The sequence below is a fragment of the Micromonas commoda genome, chromosome 10 (assembly GCF_000090985.2).
Source record: "Micromonas commoda chromosome 10, complete sequence".
Taxonomy (NCBI): Eukaryota; Viridiplantae; Chlorophyta; class Mamiellophyceae; order Mamiellales; family Mamiellaceae; genus Micromonas; species Micromonas commoda.
In genome coordinates, this window is record NC_013047.1 from 223,377 (window position 1) to 237,366 (window position 13,990).

The 13,990-nt window shown below is 67.9% G+C and overlaps 8 protein-coding genes across 8 annotated transcripts; 4 read left to right on the top strand and 4 right to left on the bottom strand.

Moving 5' to 3' along the window:
- Positions 1-557: 557 nt before the first annotated feature.
- On the bottom strand, positions 558-1,046 carry MICPUN_102582 (predicted protein; the record flags this gene model as incomplete). Its single annotated transcript, XM_002508632.1, has 1 exon — positions 558-1,046. One exon carries the CDS (start codon positions 1,044-1,046, stop codon positions 558-560), a length of 489 nt encoding a protein of 162 aa, XP_002508678.1.
- A 632-nt stretch (positions 1,047-1,678) lies between these two features.
- Positions 1,679-2,786, top strand: MICPUN_106116 (peptidyl-prolyl cis-trans isomerase). Its single transcript, XM_002508360.1, has 3 exons — positions 1,679-1,728; positions 1,881-1,996; positions 2,143-2,786. Exons 1-3 carry the CDS (start codon positions 1,693-1,695, stop codon positions 2,552-2,554), a joined length of 564 nt encoding a protein of 187 aa, XP_002508406.1. The 5' UTR covers positions 1,679-1,692; the 3' UTR covers positions 2,555-2,786.
- A 176-nt stretch (positions 2,787-2,962) lies between these two features.
- On the top strand, positions 2,963-6,028 carry MICPUN_61762 (predicted protein; the record flags this gene model as incomplete). Its single annotated transcript, XM_002508361.1, has 1 exon — positions 2,963-6,028. The coding sequence occupies one exon, from the start codon at positions 2,963-2,965 to the stop codon at positions 6,026-6,028; it is 3,066 nt and encodes a 1,021-aa protein (XP_002508407.1).
- A 151-nt stretch (positions 6,029-6,179) lies between these two features.
- On the bottom strand, positions 6,180-8,062 carry MICPUN_61763 (hypothetical protein; the record flags this gene model as incomplete). Its single annotated transcript, XM_002508633.1, has 1 exon — positions 6,180-8,062. One exon carries the CDS (start codon positions 8,060-8,062, stop codon positions 6,263-6,265), a length of 1,800 nt encoding a protein of 599 aa, XP_002508679.1. The 3' UTR covers positions 6,180-6,262.
- Positions 8,063-8,152: 90 nt separating this feature from the next.
- Positions 8,153-9,093, bottom strand: MICPUN_108987 (predicted protein). Its single transcript, XM_002508634.1, has 2 exons — positions 8,608-9,093; positions 8,153-8,431 (listed from the first exon to the last, which is right to left on the bottom strand). Exons 1-2 carry the CDS (start codon positions 8,947-8,949, stop codon positions 8,318-8,320), a joined length of 456 nt encoding a protein of 151 aa, XP_002508680.1. The 5' UTR covers positions 8,950-9,093; the 3' UTR covers positions 8,153-8,317.
- A 414-nt stretch (positions 9,094-9,507) lies between these two features.
- Positions 9,508-10,750, top strand: MICPUN_108988 (predicted protein). The gene has a single exon (XM_002508362.1). The coding sequence runs from the start codon at positions 9,526-9,528 to the stop codon at positions 10,642-10,644; it is 1,119 nt and encodes a 372-aa protein (XP_002508408.1). The 5' UTR covers positions 9,508-9,525; the 3' UTR covers positions 10,645-10,750.
- Positions 10,751-10,881: 131 nt separating this feature from the next.
- MICPUN_74046 (predicted protein) lies at positions 10,882-11,281 on the bottom strand (the record flags this gene model as incomplete). The annotated part of the gene is made up of 1 exon (XM_002508635.1): positions 10,882-11,281. A coding segment is annotated over one exon (400 nt), but the record flags the coding sequence as incomplete, so codon positions are not given.
- A 464-nt stretch (positions 11,282-11,745) lies between these two features.
- Positions 11,746-13,380, top strand: MICPUN_61767 (predicted protein; the record flags this gene model as incomplete). Its single annotated transcript, XM_002508363.1, has 1 exon — positions 11,746-13,380. The coding sequence occupies one exon, from the start codon at positions 11,746-11,748 to the stop codon at positions 13,378-13,380; it is 1,635 nt and encodes a 544-aa protein (XP_002508409.1).
- Between the last annotated feature and the right edge of the window lie 610 nt (positions 13,381-13,990).

Sequence of the window (13,990 nt, forward strand, 5' to 3'; positions counted from 1 at the left end):
TCGCACGACAGTGTAAACCGAGTACAACCCTACGTAGTGCAGGCACGCCGCACTGCGTGGCGGTCGCGATGTCGTGCGAGGGAGGACCGACATGTGGAAGGGTCACAAGATGGAACGGGCGTGGTATAAAGCTCGTGTGGGTCCACACGTCCGCGTCGTGTCCGCGCGCGATGACCCTCCGTCCGCCCTCGTGCATCATCAAATTGTCTTCGCAAAACGTGCAACGTTGTGGACGATGCTACCACAACGTTGCACTCGCGATGATGCGCGAGGGAGGAAGGAGCCTGCCTCAATAAGCAAATGTCATCGCGCGCGGCGTGTTTTTGTCCCGGCGGGTGTCGAGACGTCGACCCCGCGTCGAGGGGTCGTGCGGCTCGTAGAACCCCACGGTGCCACGTGCACAGCTCTCGTGCTTGCTCGTCAGAGAGAATGTTCTTGACGCGATACGAGAGCTGTGTGGACGTGCCGGTGAAGAATGTATCGACCTGACGACACCGTGGGGTTCATCGAGCATCGAAACGATTCGCACGACCGTCGACGCGGCGGCGACGTCTCGCTCACGCGCTCACGCCCGCCGCCTTCCCCCCGTCTCCCTCGTCGCGCTCTCCCTTCGCCTCTGCCCCGCGTGCGTCCCCGACAGTCTGCGTCGCTTCCTCCGCCGTCGACTTGACCGCGGATGTCTCCTTCGCTTTCCCATCCGCGTCGACGCGCTCGGGCCGAACCAACACCAGCGGCGCCTCGCACCGGTGCAGGCAGTGGTTACACACGCTCCCGACGAAGAACTCCTTGACGCGTCCTCTGCCGTGCGGCGCCATGACCACGCACGACGCGCGAAGCATCTTCGCGTGGTTGCAGACGATCTCGCCGACGCTCCAGTTGTTGGTATCCCCGCGGGTGACGTCGACGACGTGTTTGACGTTTACTCGCGCGAGCAAAGGGACGAAACGCTTCGCGATGAAAGCCTCCGCGGCGCGTCGATCCTCGGCGTGCCTCGCGCGCTCGTTGGCTTCGATCTGCTGCCAGAACGTCGGGCCGGGCGTGGCCATGGACGCGTGGTAGGGCTGCGAGCCGGCGTCGGTGAGGTGAGCGTCGGTCAGCGCGTTTGTCGCGAACGAGAAAAAGCCACGACGCGGGCGTCCGAGAAAAAAGCCAAAAAAAGTGTGGTGGATACTTGTATCGCGGCGCGTGTCGCGGGTCGGACGGGATGGTCACCGCGTAGAGCGATTGGGAGAACGTCGAGAGGTCCTCCATCCATACCGGTGGTCCGCCGTACGCCATCGCGGTCGACGCGTGCACCGCGGGCACGACGTGCAGCAGGTGCGCGACGTCGCCGCGCTCGCCCCCTCGGAGGAGGTGCTCGCACGCCCACGCCACCGCGCGCTGCGCGTGGTCGCTGTCGTCGACCGGGACGAGGACGACGCGCGGGGTGGGGCACGCGACGCCGTCGACGGACGGCGCGGCGCTCGGCGGGCCTGGGGGATGGTCCCAGAAATCGACGGCGGGCATGCGGCGCGAGCGGGGGGAGGCGCGCGGTGTGGAGTGGCGCTCCTCGGTTCGTCGGGTCCAACGAACTGATTTGCGTAGTCAGCTTTTTCTCCCGAACTCGTTTCGGGGCACGAAAATATCGAGCCGTCGGCGCGGCGGTGGACAAAGCCCGCGCCGCCTGCGCTGAATACACCGCGATCGAGAGTCATGCCTAACCCAACCGCCACCTTCAACACTTCCGAGGTGCGATCCCGGCACGCGTCACCCCCTCGATGCATCGCCCACGGGTCGATCACGCGCCGTTGGCGCCAATCAGAGGTCCCGGGGGCGCTTTTTTGACTGTCCCCCACTGTCCCCCGCTGACCGTCCCCGGACCCGCGTCGTTCCACGCACAGGGCGCGTTCACCGCGGAGATCTTCATGGACAGGATGCCCATCACCGCCAGCAACTTTATCGACCTGGCCAACACCGGATTCTACAACGGCGTCCACTTCCACCGCGTGATCGACGGGTACGTCCGATCCCCACCGTTCGACGTGACAGCTGTGTCGTCGCCGATCGCCTCGACACGCCTCCCTTCGTCTCCTCGCCGCCTCTTCCCCGGCGCGGTCCCGATTCCCCGAAACTGACCCGCGCGCCCGCCGTCCCACACCTCAGGTTTATGCTCCAGTTCGGCTGCCCCCACGCCAAGGACCCCAAGTCCCGCAACGCCGGCACCGGCAATCCCCCCGGCGGCAGCTCCTTCACCTGCAACGGGAAGACCATCACGCGCGACGCGGGGGGCAACATCCCCGACGAGCTCATCGACAAGACGTCCAACGAGCCCGGCACCCTGTCCATGGCCAACACGGGGCAGCCCAACAGCGGTGGGTCGCAGTTCTTCGTCAACACCGTTCACAACGATTTCTTGGACTGGTGGAGGTCGGACCTGAGCCCCAGCCAGCACCCGGTTTTTGGCAAGGTCACCTCCGGCATGGACGTGGTGAACAAGATCGGGAAGATGCCCACCGACCCGGGCGACGCCCCGATCAAGCCCGTGATGATGAACTCCGTGGTCATCAAGTCCTAATTCGTCCAAGTACGCGACGGATCGCGTGTTGCGTGCACATCGAGGGAGGAGTCGCGACCCTTCGGGGTCGATCGACGGAGAAGATGTGATTTGTTTCGGACCCGTGCTTTGCAGAGTGACATCACGGGCGGGGCCCTTTCGAGTTGGTTTCGTTTTCATCGGCCCCTCTCGGTCGAGCTTTAGCTTTGAGGGTTGACTGTCGAAAGCGAAAAAAAATATCTACGGTTTCAAATCCCACGTGGCGTCTCTCTCGGTCTCTCCCCAAAAATCGTGGTGGCGATCGGCGATCTGCAAAAATCGTGCATGTTTGGCGCGCGATCGCGAATATCCCGCCAACCACAGGCCCTCTCCCCGACCCGCGCGAGTCGCCGCGTCGGGACCCACGAACGGGCGCTCAATCGGGACGTCATGTCCACCTCGTCGATGGCCATCGGCGCGCGCCTCGCGCCGCCCGTCGCCGGCGCCGCCCGCGCCAACGCGCGCGGGCGATCATCGTCCGCGTCTCTCGCCCGGATCACCGCGTCCTCCTCCAAGCGTCGCGCGCGGCGCGCCTTCCCGGTGGTGGCCGCCGCCGCTGACTCCCCCACCGGCGCGTCCGACAAGGAGCGCGTCGACAAGACCACCAACGCGGACGGCAGCGTCGTGTACTCCTTCGGCGACGACGTCATCGCGGAGGTGGACACCAAGACGTCCTTCGACCTGCCCCCGTTGGCGAAAAACAGCGAGCGCGACGACGGCGACGACGAGGACGATCGGGCCACCACCGGCGAGGCCCCCGCGTCCAACGCGGTGTGGAAGCGCAGGGACGAACCCGCGCCGCCCGCGCCGTCCCGCGACGCGACCCAAAACGCGCCCCCCGTCAACACGTCGGGGCCATCCGCGCCCAAGTTTAACCTCACGCCCAAGAAACCCCCCGCGGAGGAGAAGGAGAATGAGAAGCCGCAGGCCGCCGACGCCGCCGCCGCCGCCGCGTCTCCCGAGTACGACCTCGAGGACGCCGAAAACGCGCGGAAGGTCGCCAAGGGCGCCGCCATCCTCACCGCGGGCACCGCGTCCGTCGTCGCGCTCACCCTCGGCGTCGGCGGCGCCGCGGTGGTGGAGAGCCTCGACAAGATCCCGCTCCTCTCCGGCTTCGAGGAGGCGCTCGGCGTCGCCGTGTCCGCGTACTACGCCAACAAGTTCAAGGGATCGTTCCTCACCGCCGCCGGGCGCGAGTCCCTTCGCCTCGGTCTGGTGGAGAAGTTCACGCAGGCTACCGGGCTGGCGAGTTTAGCGGGCAAGCTCGCGAGGACCGACCCTGAGTTGGACGCTCAAATCAAGGGCGTCATCGGCGACTTGTCGCAGCTGCCAGAGAACGGCGAGGAGCTCCCGGTCGCCGTCCGCGAGGCCATCGCGTCCTTCATCCGCAACAGGGACGGGGCGCTGGCGGAGGAGACCGCCGCGCTGCGCGCCAGCAACGACGCGCTGCAGCGCGAGGTTGACAAGATTGAGCTCCTGCAGACGGACCTGGAGCGCGCTCGGCGGGAGACGACGTACGCGCGCGCCAACATCAGGGTCATGAACCTCGGCGAGAAGGAGCGCCAATCGCTTCGTGACGCCGCGGACGAGGCTAAGAAGGCGGGCGACGCGCGCGTCGACGCCCTGCGCGAGCAGATGGAGAAGATGGCCGCGGACGCCGCCGAGGCGGCCAAAGAGGCGGAGAAGGCGCTGGAGGCGGCGAGAGCGGAGGCGAGCCGACTCGCCTCCGAGGCGGATTCAGCCGCCGCTTTGGCCGAAGATGAACGACGCCGCGAGGTGGCCGCGGCGCTCGCGGAGGCTGAGCGCGCCGCCGCCGAGCGCCTCGCCGCCTTCGAGTCATCCGCGGCGGCGAGGGCGGCGGAGGCGGAACGAGCGGCACGAAACGCGGCGGCTGAGGCCGAGGCCGAGTTCGCGGAAGAGCTCGCGGCGAAGGTGGCGGAGGCGCTCGAGGCGGCCGAGGCGCGATCCGTCGGCGACGTCTCCGCCGCCAACGAACGCGCGGACGCGGCCGCGAGGGAGCTCGACGAGCTCAGAGCGTCTTACGCCGAGATGGAGCGTAGCGTCGAGGCGAAATCCGCCGCGGCGGCCGACGCCGCGAGGGTCGAGTCGGAGGCTGCCGCCGCCGCCGCGCTGAAAAAGGCGGCGCAGGAGGCTGAGGCCAAGCTCGTCGCCGCGGAGGAGAGGGCGGCGTGGGCCATCGAGGAGGAGCGCGCGAGGGCCGAGGCGGCGATCGCGGCGGCGAACGCGGACGCCGCCGAGTTGGCGGACGCGATGAAGAAATCGGAGGAGGCGACGCGCGCCGCCGAGAGGGCGTCCGAGGAGGCCGAGGCTGCCAAGAAGGACGCCGAGGCTGCCAAGAAGGACGCCGATGCTGCAAAGAAGGACGCCGAGGTGGCCAAGAAGGACGCCGAGGTGGCCAAGGCATCCCTCGTCGAGTCCGAGGCCAAATCCGCGGAGCTCGAGAAGAAGCTCGAGGACGTCGACGCGATCCTCGCGGAGGCGCGGGAGGAGGTGGCCGCGTCCAAGGCCGAATTCGACGCCGCGCTGACCGAGGCGAGGGCCACCGCCGACGCCACCGTCGTCAAGGTCAAGTCCGAGCTCGCGGACACCCGCGCGGAGCTCGACACGGTCAAGGGCGCGTATCAAAAGTTGGAAAACGACGTCGACGTCAAAATCGCCTTCGCCGTCGAGGAGCTCGAGCAAAAGTACGACGCCGCGACGACACGCGCGGAGGCGTCCGAGGCACGAGCCGCGCAGGCGGAGGCGCAGTTGGCGGACATGAACGAGCGCGTCGAGGAGCTCGAGTTTTTGCTCGCGAGGGCGGATGACGAAGCCGCTGCTTTAGCGGAACGCGCCACAGCCGCGAAGCAAAACATGGAGTCCGACGCGGAGGTGCACAACCTAAAGACGCGGCTCGACGACGTCACCGCCCGGCTCGCCGCCGCCGAGGCTGCCGCGAAGGCTGCCGAGGCTGAGGCGACCGCCGCCACCGCGGGGCTCGCCGCCGCCGAGGCCAAGGCGGGCGCGGTGCTCGAAGCGGCGGACGCGGCGGAGGAGGTGGAGGAGGCGGCGCGGCGGATGACCAAGCGCGTCGCCGAGCTGGAATCCGAGGTGCGACGCGCGGACGCGGCGGCGAAAAAGGCGGAGGCGCGGGCCGAGCGGCTCGCGAAGAAGCTGAACGAGACGATCGACAAGAAGGAGAAGACGACGAAGAGGAAGAAAGCGGAGAAGAAGGCGAAGGCGAATGCGGCGGACGGAGCATCGGCGGAGGGCTCCGAGAATGATTTCGCGGATGAGTTCCTCGACACCTCCGTCGACATCGTCGCGCTTCCGGCGCTCTCGAAGATGAGGAAGCAAGAGCTGGTGGACGAGCTCGCGGCGCGGGGGCTCGACGTGTCCGGGACGGTCCCGGTGCTTCGCGCGAGGCTCAGGGAGGCGCGCGCCGCCGCCGAGTGATCCGCTCTCGAGCGACGGGATATCGTAAAAAAAACGGCAAAGCAGAGGGGAGGCGGCGCGGGCGCGCGACGGGTCGACCCGCACACGCACGATGTCATATTTATTTATTTCGCACCCGCGCGCACACGACGGCGCGGATGGAGCGGAGGGGAGGCGGCGCGCTTACCCGCGCGGGATGATTGTTTTTCAAATTTATTTTTACTCATTTCATTCGCCGCCGTCGAGTCCACGCCCCTACGCGTCCCAGAAGAGGCCCAGCACGGAGGTGTGCGAGTGCATGTGGCTCTGTCGTCCCACCGCGCTCGGCCCGAGCTCCCCGCTGGTGTACCCGCCCCCGAGCTCGACGCCCGGGACGCGATCGCGAAAGTTCGCCGCGTGGAGCCTGTCGCCGCTCACGCACGTGTACATAACCGCGCCCCTCAACCCGCCCCCCCGCGCCTCGCGCTCCTCGTGCACCAAACGCATGAGCTCCCTCGATCGCGCCCTGCCCCACTCGTTGTCCCGGACGTGCAACCGCACCGGCGCGCCGTTTTCGAGCGAGTGCCGACCGATGAAGATTCCCCCCGTCTCTCGATCCGCCATCACGATGTCGCGATACACGTACCCGGCGCCGCCGCTCGCGTACCCGTCCCTCGCCGCCAGCTGTGCGTCAGCCTCGACGTCCGCGTGCGTCCTCTCGTGCGTCCCCTTCAGTCCCCGGTTAGTGCCGGGCTTACCCGTCACGTCCTCGACGATCTTACCAGCCTTGGCCCTCTTCTCTGAGGCCTTTTCACCCAATGATGATTTCTTCGCCATCCTCGCGACGTCGGCGATTCCCGCGGCGACGGAGCCGTCGTCCACCACTCGGCCCCGGACGTCCCGGCTCGGCCTCGGCCCGCCCTTGTTGACGCCCTTGTTTGTGACGCCCATACCGCCCTCACCGACGCCCTCTGACAAGCCGCCCTCGCCGACGCCCAGCATGACCGGGAGCCCGCTGACGTGATCGGGTAACTCCTGGAGCATTCGCGATAACACGTCACCGGCGCTTCTCCCGTCGAGGTCGAGGACGTGCCCGTCGACCGCTCGGGTGAGGGTCATGGCGCGGCCCACCGGACGGCACGAGTGCAGCGAGTGCGCGGTGACTCGGAAGGAGCGCCCGCGGACGAAGACGCCGCTCACGGCGATCGATTCGTCGCACTGGGCGCCGTCGGCGAAGAGCGCCCCGCCGGGTCGCACGGCGCCGCCGACGCAAACGCTCCCGGGCGCCACGCCGTGCACTCTGCGGGTGAAATCGTCAACCTCGATGAAGTCGGGGCGGCACAGCGCGAGGACTGCGACGGACTCGTGACCCATGGGGGATGACGTGGACGCGGGAGATGACGTGGACACAGCGGGAGATGACGTGGACGCGGGGGACGACGCGGAGGATGAGTCCCCGGACGCCATGAGTCGCGCCCACTGCGCCGGCGTCACCTGCTTCGGGAGCGAGGCGTCGTCGGCGGTGAACGGGATGACCTCCACGTCGGGCCCCATCGCCGCGGCGACGATGGAGACGGACGGTCCGTCCATCGTCTGGCCCCTGCCCCCGATGCAACCCGTGACCACGCCTCCGAAGATGGCGGGCGGGGGGGGTTGGGGGGACGCGAGATTGGCGCCCCCCGCGGGGGTGAAGCACTCGGCGACGAAGGCTGCGGCGCGGGTGGGATCGGGGTAGTCCGCGCTCACCGCGAGCTGCACCCAGGACGGGACGCGGTCGTGCCCGAGCGTCGCCTTGACCTCCGCGACGGCCTCGGCGACGGCGACGGAGAGGGTCTCGTTGTTGCTGAGGCCGGACCCGAAGCGCATGGAGGATCCCTCGGCGTCAGCGCCCGATCCCGCGTCGGCGTCCGTCGCGAGACACCTCGCGGGACGAACGCGGGCGCACCGCGGAAGCGCCGGGTCGACCGATCGGACGCCCAGCGCGACGCCGCGGGCACCGGGCGCGGACCATGAGGGGAGCGCCTCCGCGCCGCGCGCGACGAGCGACGCGACCGCGGACGCGACGCCGCGCCTCATGATTTTGCCGGAAACACTCGCCAGGGGCTCGCCACGATCGCGACGAGATATTTTAACAACGGTACACCACCGGCGACGACGACGACGATTACGAAGAACAAATGTGATTGAAACGCACGCCGATCCGGTCTTTCGCGACGGCGACTCCTCCGGGGTGCGCCGCCGTCGCCCCACGCGCCTCCGTGCCCCGTCCGACAGACGCGGTCGCCGTCGATCCGCCCCGACTCTTTCATCAATCCGACTCTGTTAAAGGTTTCAGAACCTGAACGTCTTGGTTCCGTCCTCTGCGGTGGTCACGTCCACCCCGAGCAGCGTGTCGTTGTTGGCGTCCAACATGCACGCCTCGATCTCGTCCACGTCGCCGGACATCTGAGCGGGATCGAGTGGGAACGAGGTCAGCCGCCGCGGGGGCGCGCGGGTGGGTCGAGTCGAGTGCCGAAAGTATCTCGGGAGATAGAGGAAAAGATACGGGTTGGGGGGTTCGTGGCGAACGCGAGCGGGTTTCGGGGCGCGCGAGGGCGCGGGACGAGGCGACGCGAACGCACCACGGCGGCCATGCAGTTGTCGAGCACCCTCTCCGCCGCGATCTCCTGGAGCTTCCCCTGCCAGAACTTGTCGTCCTTGACCTGCGGGGTCTGCTGCAGCGAGTCGATGACCCCCGCGCGCTCGCCCTCGTCCTCGAGCTCGAGCAGGCATGCCTCCAGCCGGCCCTCGTCGCCGTCGGCCATGGCCTCGAGGCAGGCGTCCATGATGCGCTCGGCGGTCATCTGCTTCGTCTTCGCGTCCCAGTCCACGTCCTTCTCCTTGGGCTTGGCCGCGAGGGGTCGTAGGGACGCGCGGCGAGAGAGGGCGGTGGAGGGAGACGATCGCGGGCCAAACGCCGGCATTCCCGATCTCGGTCGGTGGGTGGTCGAGGACGCCGCGCGGGGTCGCGCGACGCGGACGGCGGCGGTGGCGCTCGATGCGACGAGCGAGCTCATTCCGTGCGTTCGTGCGTGGGGTTCGATATGATGCGCGTGTGCCGATCGAGGCGCGCGGTGAAGATGGAAGCGTCGCGGCGCTCCAATCGTTGGTAACAACATCAAAGCGGTGCTGACTCAGGCTGTCAGGGGCGATCGCGCGACGAGCAACGAGACTGGCTGCGACGACCTCGGGGATACGATCTTCTTCTGTTCAGGTTACGAGGATGCGATGGAAAGACTCCAGTGGTGGGCAGTTATGAAATGCGAGGTTCATGATCTATTTGTGGTTGACACGTGCGCGGAGCAGTCATAATTCCACGATTCCTCGCACCGACAACTGGAAACCAAGAGAGAAACAGAAGATCTCACCAGATCGTGGCACTGCGAACCAGTGAGACGAACGATCGCGCTCCACATGGCGCATTTTCAGAGCGCGTGGGAAGGAATATCCCCAACCTTCGACGCACATCACACTCAACGGCACGCCCCGCGGTCGGCTGTATGAGGGCCGCGAGTCGCGTAGCCCCCGCGTGCACCACCGCCGCCCTCGCCAGCGTGTCGTCCACGGCAACCACCGCCACGCGCGGGTCAGTCGCGATGGCCGCCAGCGCCGACGACCTCGAAATGATCCCGGGCGTCAGGCGCCTGGCCGAGACAAAGCGCGTGTGGCTCCTCGACCAGTTCGGCGTGCTGCACGACGGGGTCACCGCCTACCCGGGCGCCGTGGACGCCGCGCGCAGGCTGCACGAGTCCGGCGCAAAGCTGTACGTGATATCCAACTCGTCCAGGCGATCCACGAACACGCTCCAGAAGCTCGCGCCCATGGGCTTTGACCCCTCGTGGTTCTCCGGGGTGGTCACGAGCGGCGAGGTGACGCACCAGATGCTCGCGTCGCGCGGCAAGGGATCCACCAGCGACGGCGAGGAGAGCGATTCCGACGACGAGTTCTGGGCGTCGCTCGGTAAGAAGTGCGTGCACTTCACCTGGTCCACACGCGGCGCCATCCCTCTCGACGGCTTGGATCTGGAGACGGTGACTGATCCGGAGGAGGCGGATTTCCTCCTCGCGCACGGCACCGAGGCCATCAACGGCGCGGGGACCAACGACGAGCAGCGCGCGGCGGGGTGCGTAGACACTCCCCTCGAGGACATGCGCAAGGTTTTGGAGCGCGCCGCCGCACGAAACCTGCCCCTCATCGTCGCCAACCCCGACGTCGTCACCGTTGGCGGCGACGCGGGTTTGCTCCCGATGCCCGGCACACTCGCCAGGTGGTACGCCGAGATGACCAACCACGGCGCGGTTCGTCTGATGGGCAAGCCCGATCGCATCATATACGACCGGGTGTTGGAGATGACGGGGCTGGAGGCGAGCCCGGAGGAGGCGATCGCGGTCGGGGACTCGCTCGAGCACGACGTTGCGGGCGCCAACGACGCGGGGGTGGAGAGCGTGTTCGTGTGCGGCGGCATCCACGCGAAGGAGCTCGGGATGCGAAGGGTGGCGTCGGCGGCGGAGGTCGGGGACGGGAGCGGCGTCGCGCCGCCGGACAGGGAGAAGGTGCTGGAGGCGGCGGAGGAGCACGATTGCGAGCCCGACTACGCGGTGCCGGTGTTCGTGTGGTGAGCGCGAGGGGCAGGCTCGGGGGAGGAGCCAACGGGGACAAAGGACGACGCTCATCGCCATATAGCCGCCTTATTACGTTATTCACACATGCATCGAAGCGCCGCTTACGTTTGAGTGTTTCGATACGACTCGTTCGCGGCCCCGCGCCCGCGTTCGTCGTCCCTCACCGCTGGGCTCCGAACTCGTCGAATTCGGTGTAATCGTCGTACGGGTTGGGCGACGCGTTGAGCAGCTGCGTCACCCCCTGCGCCTTGAAGTTTTTCAGCTTCAACGGCAGCGGCTGCGAGTCCGCGACGGTGATCTGCAGCACAAAGTCGTTCACCCCGGGCTCCAGCTTGTCTATGCTGCCCACCCTCCCACTGTTGAGGACGTCGTCGTTGGCCTGGTCCTTCACGAGGCCGTAGACGTCGGCGTTGAAGACGGGCTCCGAGGTCGGGTTGGTGGCTTTGCCCTTTATTTTCATGCACGTCGCCTTGTACGTCCCGGTACCGGGAACTCCTCCCGCGCGACCGCACGACTCCTGCGCGAGGCTCGCCTGGTCGATGGCGATGTTCACGGTCTTGGCGAGGGCGTGCGGGGTGAGCGCGGACAGGTGGAGCGCGACCGCGGCGCCGACCGCGACGGACAGCATCGCGCGGGTCTCGGCGCCACGCGCGGGTCCCTCCGAGGATGAGGAGGAGGACGCGCGCGGAGGCGCCGCGGAGCGCGGGGGCGCGGGGGCGCGGGGGCGAGCCGGCGCGGGAGCGATGCGCGTGTGGGGGGTCGTCGCGACGGCCGCGAGCGTGAGCATGACGGTCCGTCGAGCCTCACGCGCGTCGTGGGCGGTGCCCTCCTTGGGAGAGGATAGCGCTTCTTCACCGATGACTCTCGGGGGTGTGGTTCGTCCAGTCGCGATGGAGGTTTACTAATTAATTAATTTCGTCACATGACACTCAGTTGATAAATCCTGCCATTCGCTTTCGTTAACCATGGTTATAACTTGTCCATACTTCTTTCAGTCAGAAACCACCGCACGCGCATCGTCTTGTCCGATTCAAATTCAAAGCGGTTGTTGACAACAGCCCATTGGTATCGGAGGAACCCACCCGGAGCCGCGACACCATGGCCCCCGCGATCCTCGCCTCCGCGCGGGCGTGGGCCCAACCGCTCGCGCTCACGCGCCGCGTCTCTCCTGACGCGCCCCGCGCCGCCCCGCGCCGCCCCGCGCGCCGCCCCGCCCGTCGCCCCGTCGAGCCCATCCTCGCCGTTCGTGGTGCACCATCCGTACGCGTCGACGGCGTGCGCGGTGTCCGACGACGCGGGAGCCGCGTCGTGTCTCGCGCCGCCTCCGCGGGCGGGGTGTGGCGATTGTGGCCCTTCGCGCACGCGTGGGCGGTCGACGACCCCACGATCGAGGCGGACGCCGCGGGTGATTCGCCCGGCGCCGATCAGCATCAACAACAACAACAACAACAACAACAACGCGGGGACGAGACCAACCCGTGGCGCACCGTCGCGCTCGTCCTCGGCGCGATGCTCGTCGCCGCGCTCGTCCACCCGCCTCTCGCGTCCGCGTCGTCCACCCTCATCGCCGCCGTCGCCGCCAACGTCGTCGCCCCCGTGGGAGTCTTGTACCCGGTCGCGACGTACGTCGCGGCGGGCGCTCAGGCGTGGGCGAACAACGCGGTGGGCGTCGTCGGCACGTTGGTGTCGTCGGCGGCGAGCGCCGGCGCGGGGTACGCGGCGGCGAGCGCGCGCGCGAGGGCGGAGATGGAGGAGCTCAGGGCGGAGATCGCGGTGATACGGGAGGCGGCGGCGGCTGTCGGGATCTCGGCGACGTCGGCTGTCGGGAACCCGGCTGTTGGAATATCGGCGTCGGAACCGCGCCCGGCGATCGCGGAGGAGACGCGCGGCGCGGTCGTTCCGACGGAGGACCCCGTCGTCACGGCCGAACGCGCGAGCGCCGAGGCTGAGCTCGCGGATCTGCGTCGACAGCTCGCGAGGCTTCGCGCCGTGTGGACCCCAAACGACGACGAAGGAGACGAAGGGGACGACGAACGGGGCGTCGGTGGGGGCGCCGCCTCCGCCGGGGACGCGGAGGGGGTCTCGAAACGCGACGGGGGCGATGGGGGGACGCGGGCGTCGTCCGCCGCGGCGGCTGCGGGGTCGGTGGATGCCCGAGCGGCGGGCGGTGACGTGGACTGGCGCGCGGCGGCGAAGTCTCGCGCGGTGTGGTCGCCCTCGGTCGACGACGACGACGACGACGACGACGACGCGGAGGTGGCGTCCTCCCCGGCATCGGTCGCATCCTCCTCCTCCTCCTTTTACTCGTCGACGGCGATCGACGAGGAAGAGGCGGCGCGCATCTCCGCGGAGATCGTCGCGCTCAGGGCGGAGCTCGCGGGCGTTCGCGGCGTCGGGGGGATTAACTCAAGGATGACCGTTCCCGTCCCCGGGGCCCCCGGGTCCCCGGGGGATTTGGGCGGCGTCGGGTCCGGAGCTCGGGAGGCGTCCGGTCCCGTCGACTGGGCGGCGCTGGCCAAGTCCCGCGCGCTGTGGTCCCCCTCGGACGACGACGACGGCGACGGCGACGACGATGTGGACGCGGAGGCGGCGCGGGGGGAGTCGAGGGCGTCCGCCGTCGACGGATTCGGAGAGACGGGGGAGCGCGCGAGGCTCCTCGAGGAGGATGCCGCGTGGCGCAGGCGTCTCGGGATGACGGAGAACGCGCAGGACGACCAGCCCTTGGGGCACTGAGCTCTCGGAGCCCAATCGGAAGTTGGAGAATTTCACTTCACTCGAGACGATGCGTTAAAAATCTGTCACCGGTCCTAACCGGTAGAACCGGTTAGGACCGGTACAAGTGGATCTCACCGGCGGCTCTCGGAAAGTTCCAATAAAAACGGAAAGTTCCAATAAAAGTTGCTAACCGCCCGGCTGTGGCGTTTCCCGAAGGTCATCGCGCCGATCGAGCGGGGCACCAGCCTCCGCGCGATCCCGGGGCGCGAGACGGGCGGCTCGCCCGGGCGGCGGCGTGTGCGGGGACCTTCACCGACGCGAGCTCCGGTCACCAGCGTCGCCGCGTCGCCGCGCGCGGTTCCGAGCGCTCCACGCGCACGCCTCCTCGCGTTCGGTAGAGCCAGACGACGCAGTTCGCCGCTTTTTCGCTGCTTCAGATATCAAAAAGTTCGGTTCGAACATCTCGGTCAATCCTCACGGTTTCTGCGAAGGGGGTTCGAGCACTTTCGACTCATCAAAATACCCAAAGAGTTCGGCCGTATGGGGTAGTGGGACTCTTCAGACGGCAGCGACTCTTCAGATTTCTGAAGAGCCGTGCTCCGCACTTTTCTAGATTCTGCAGAGCCAT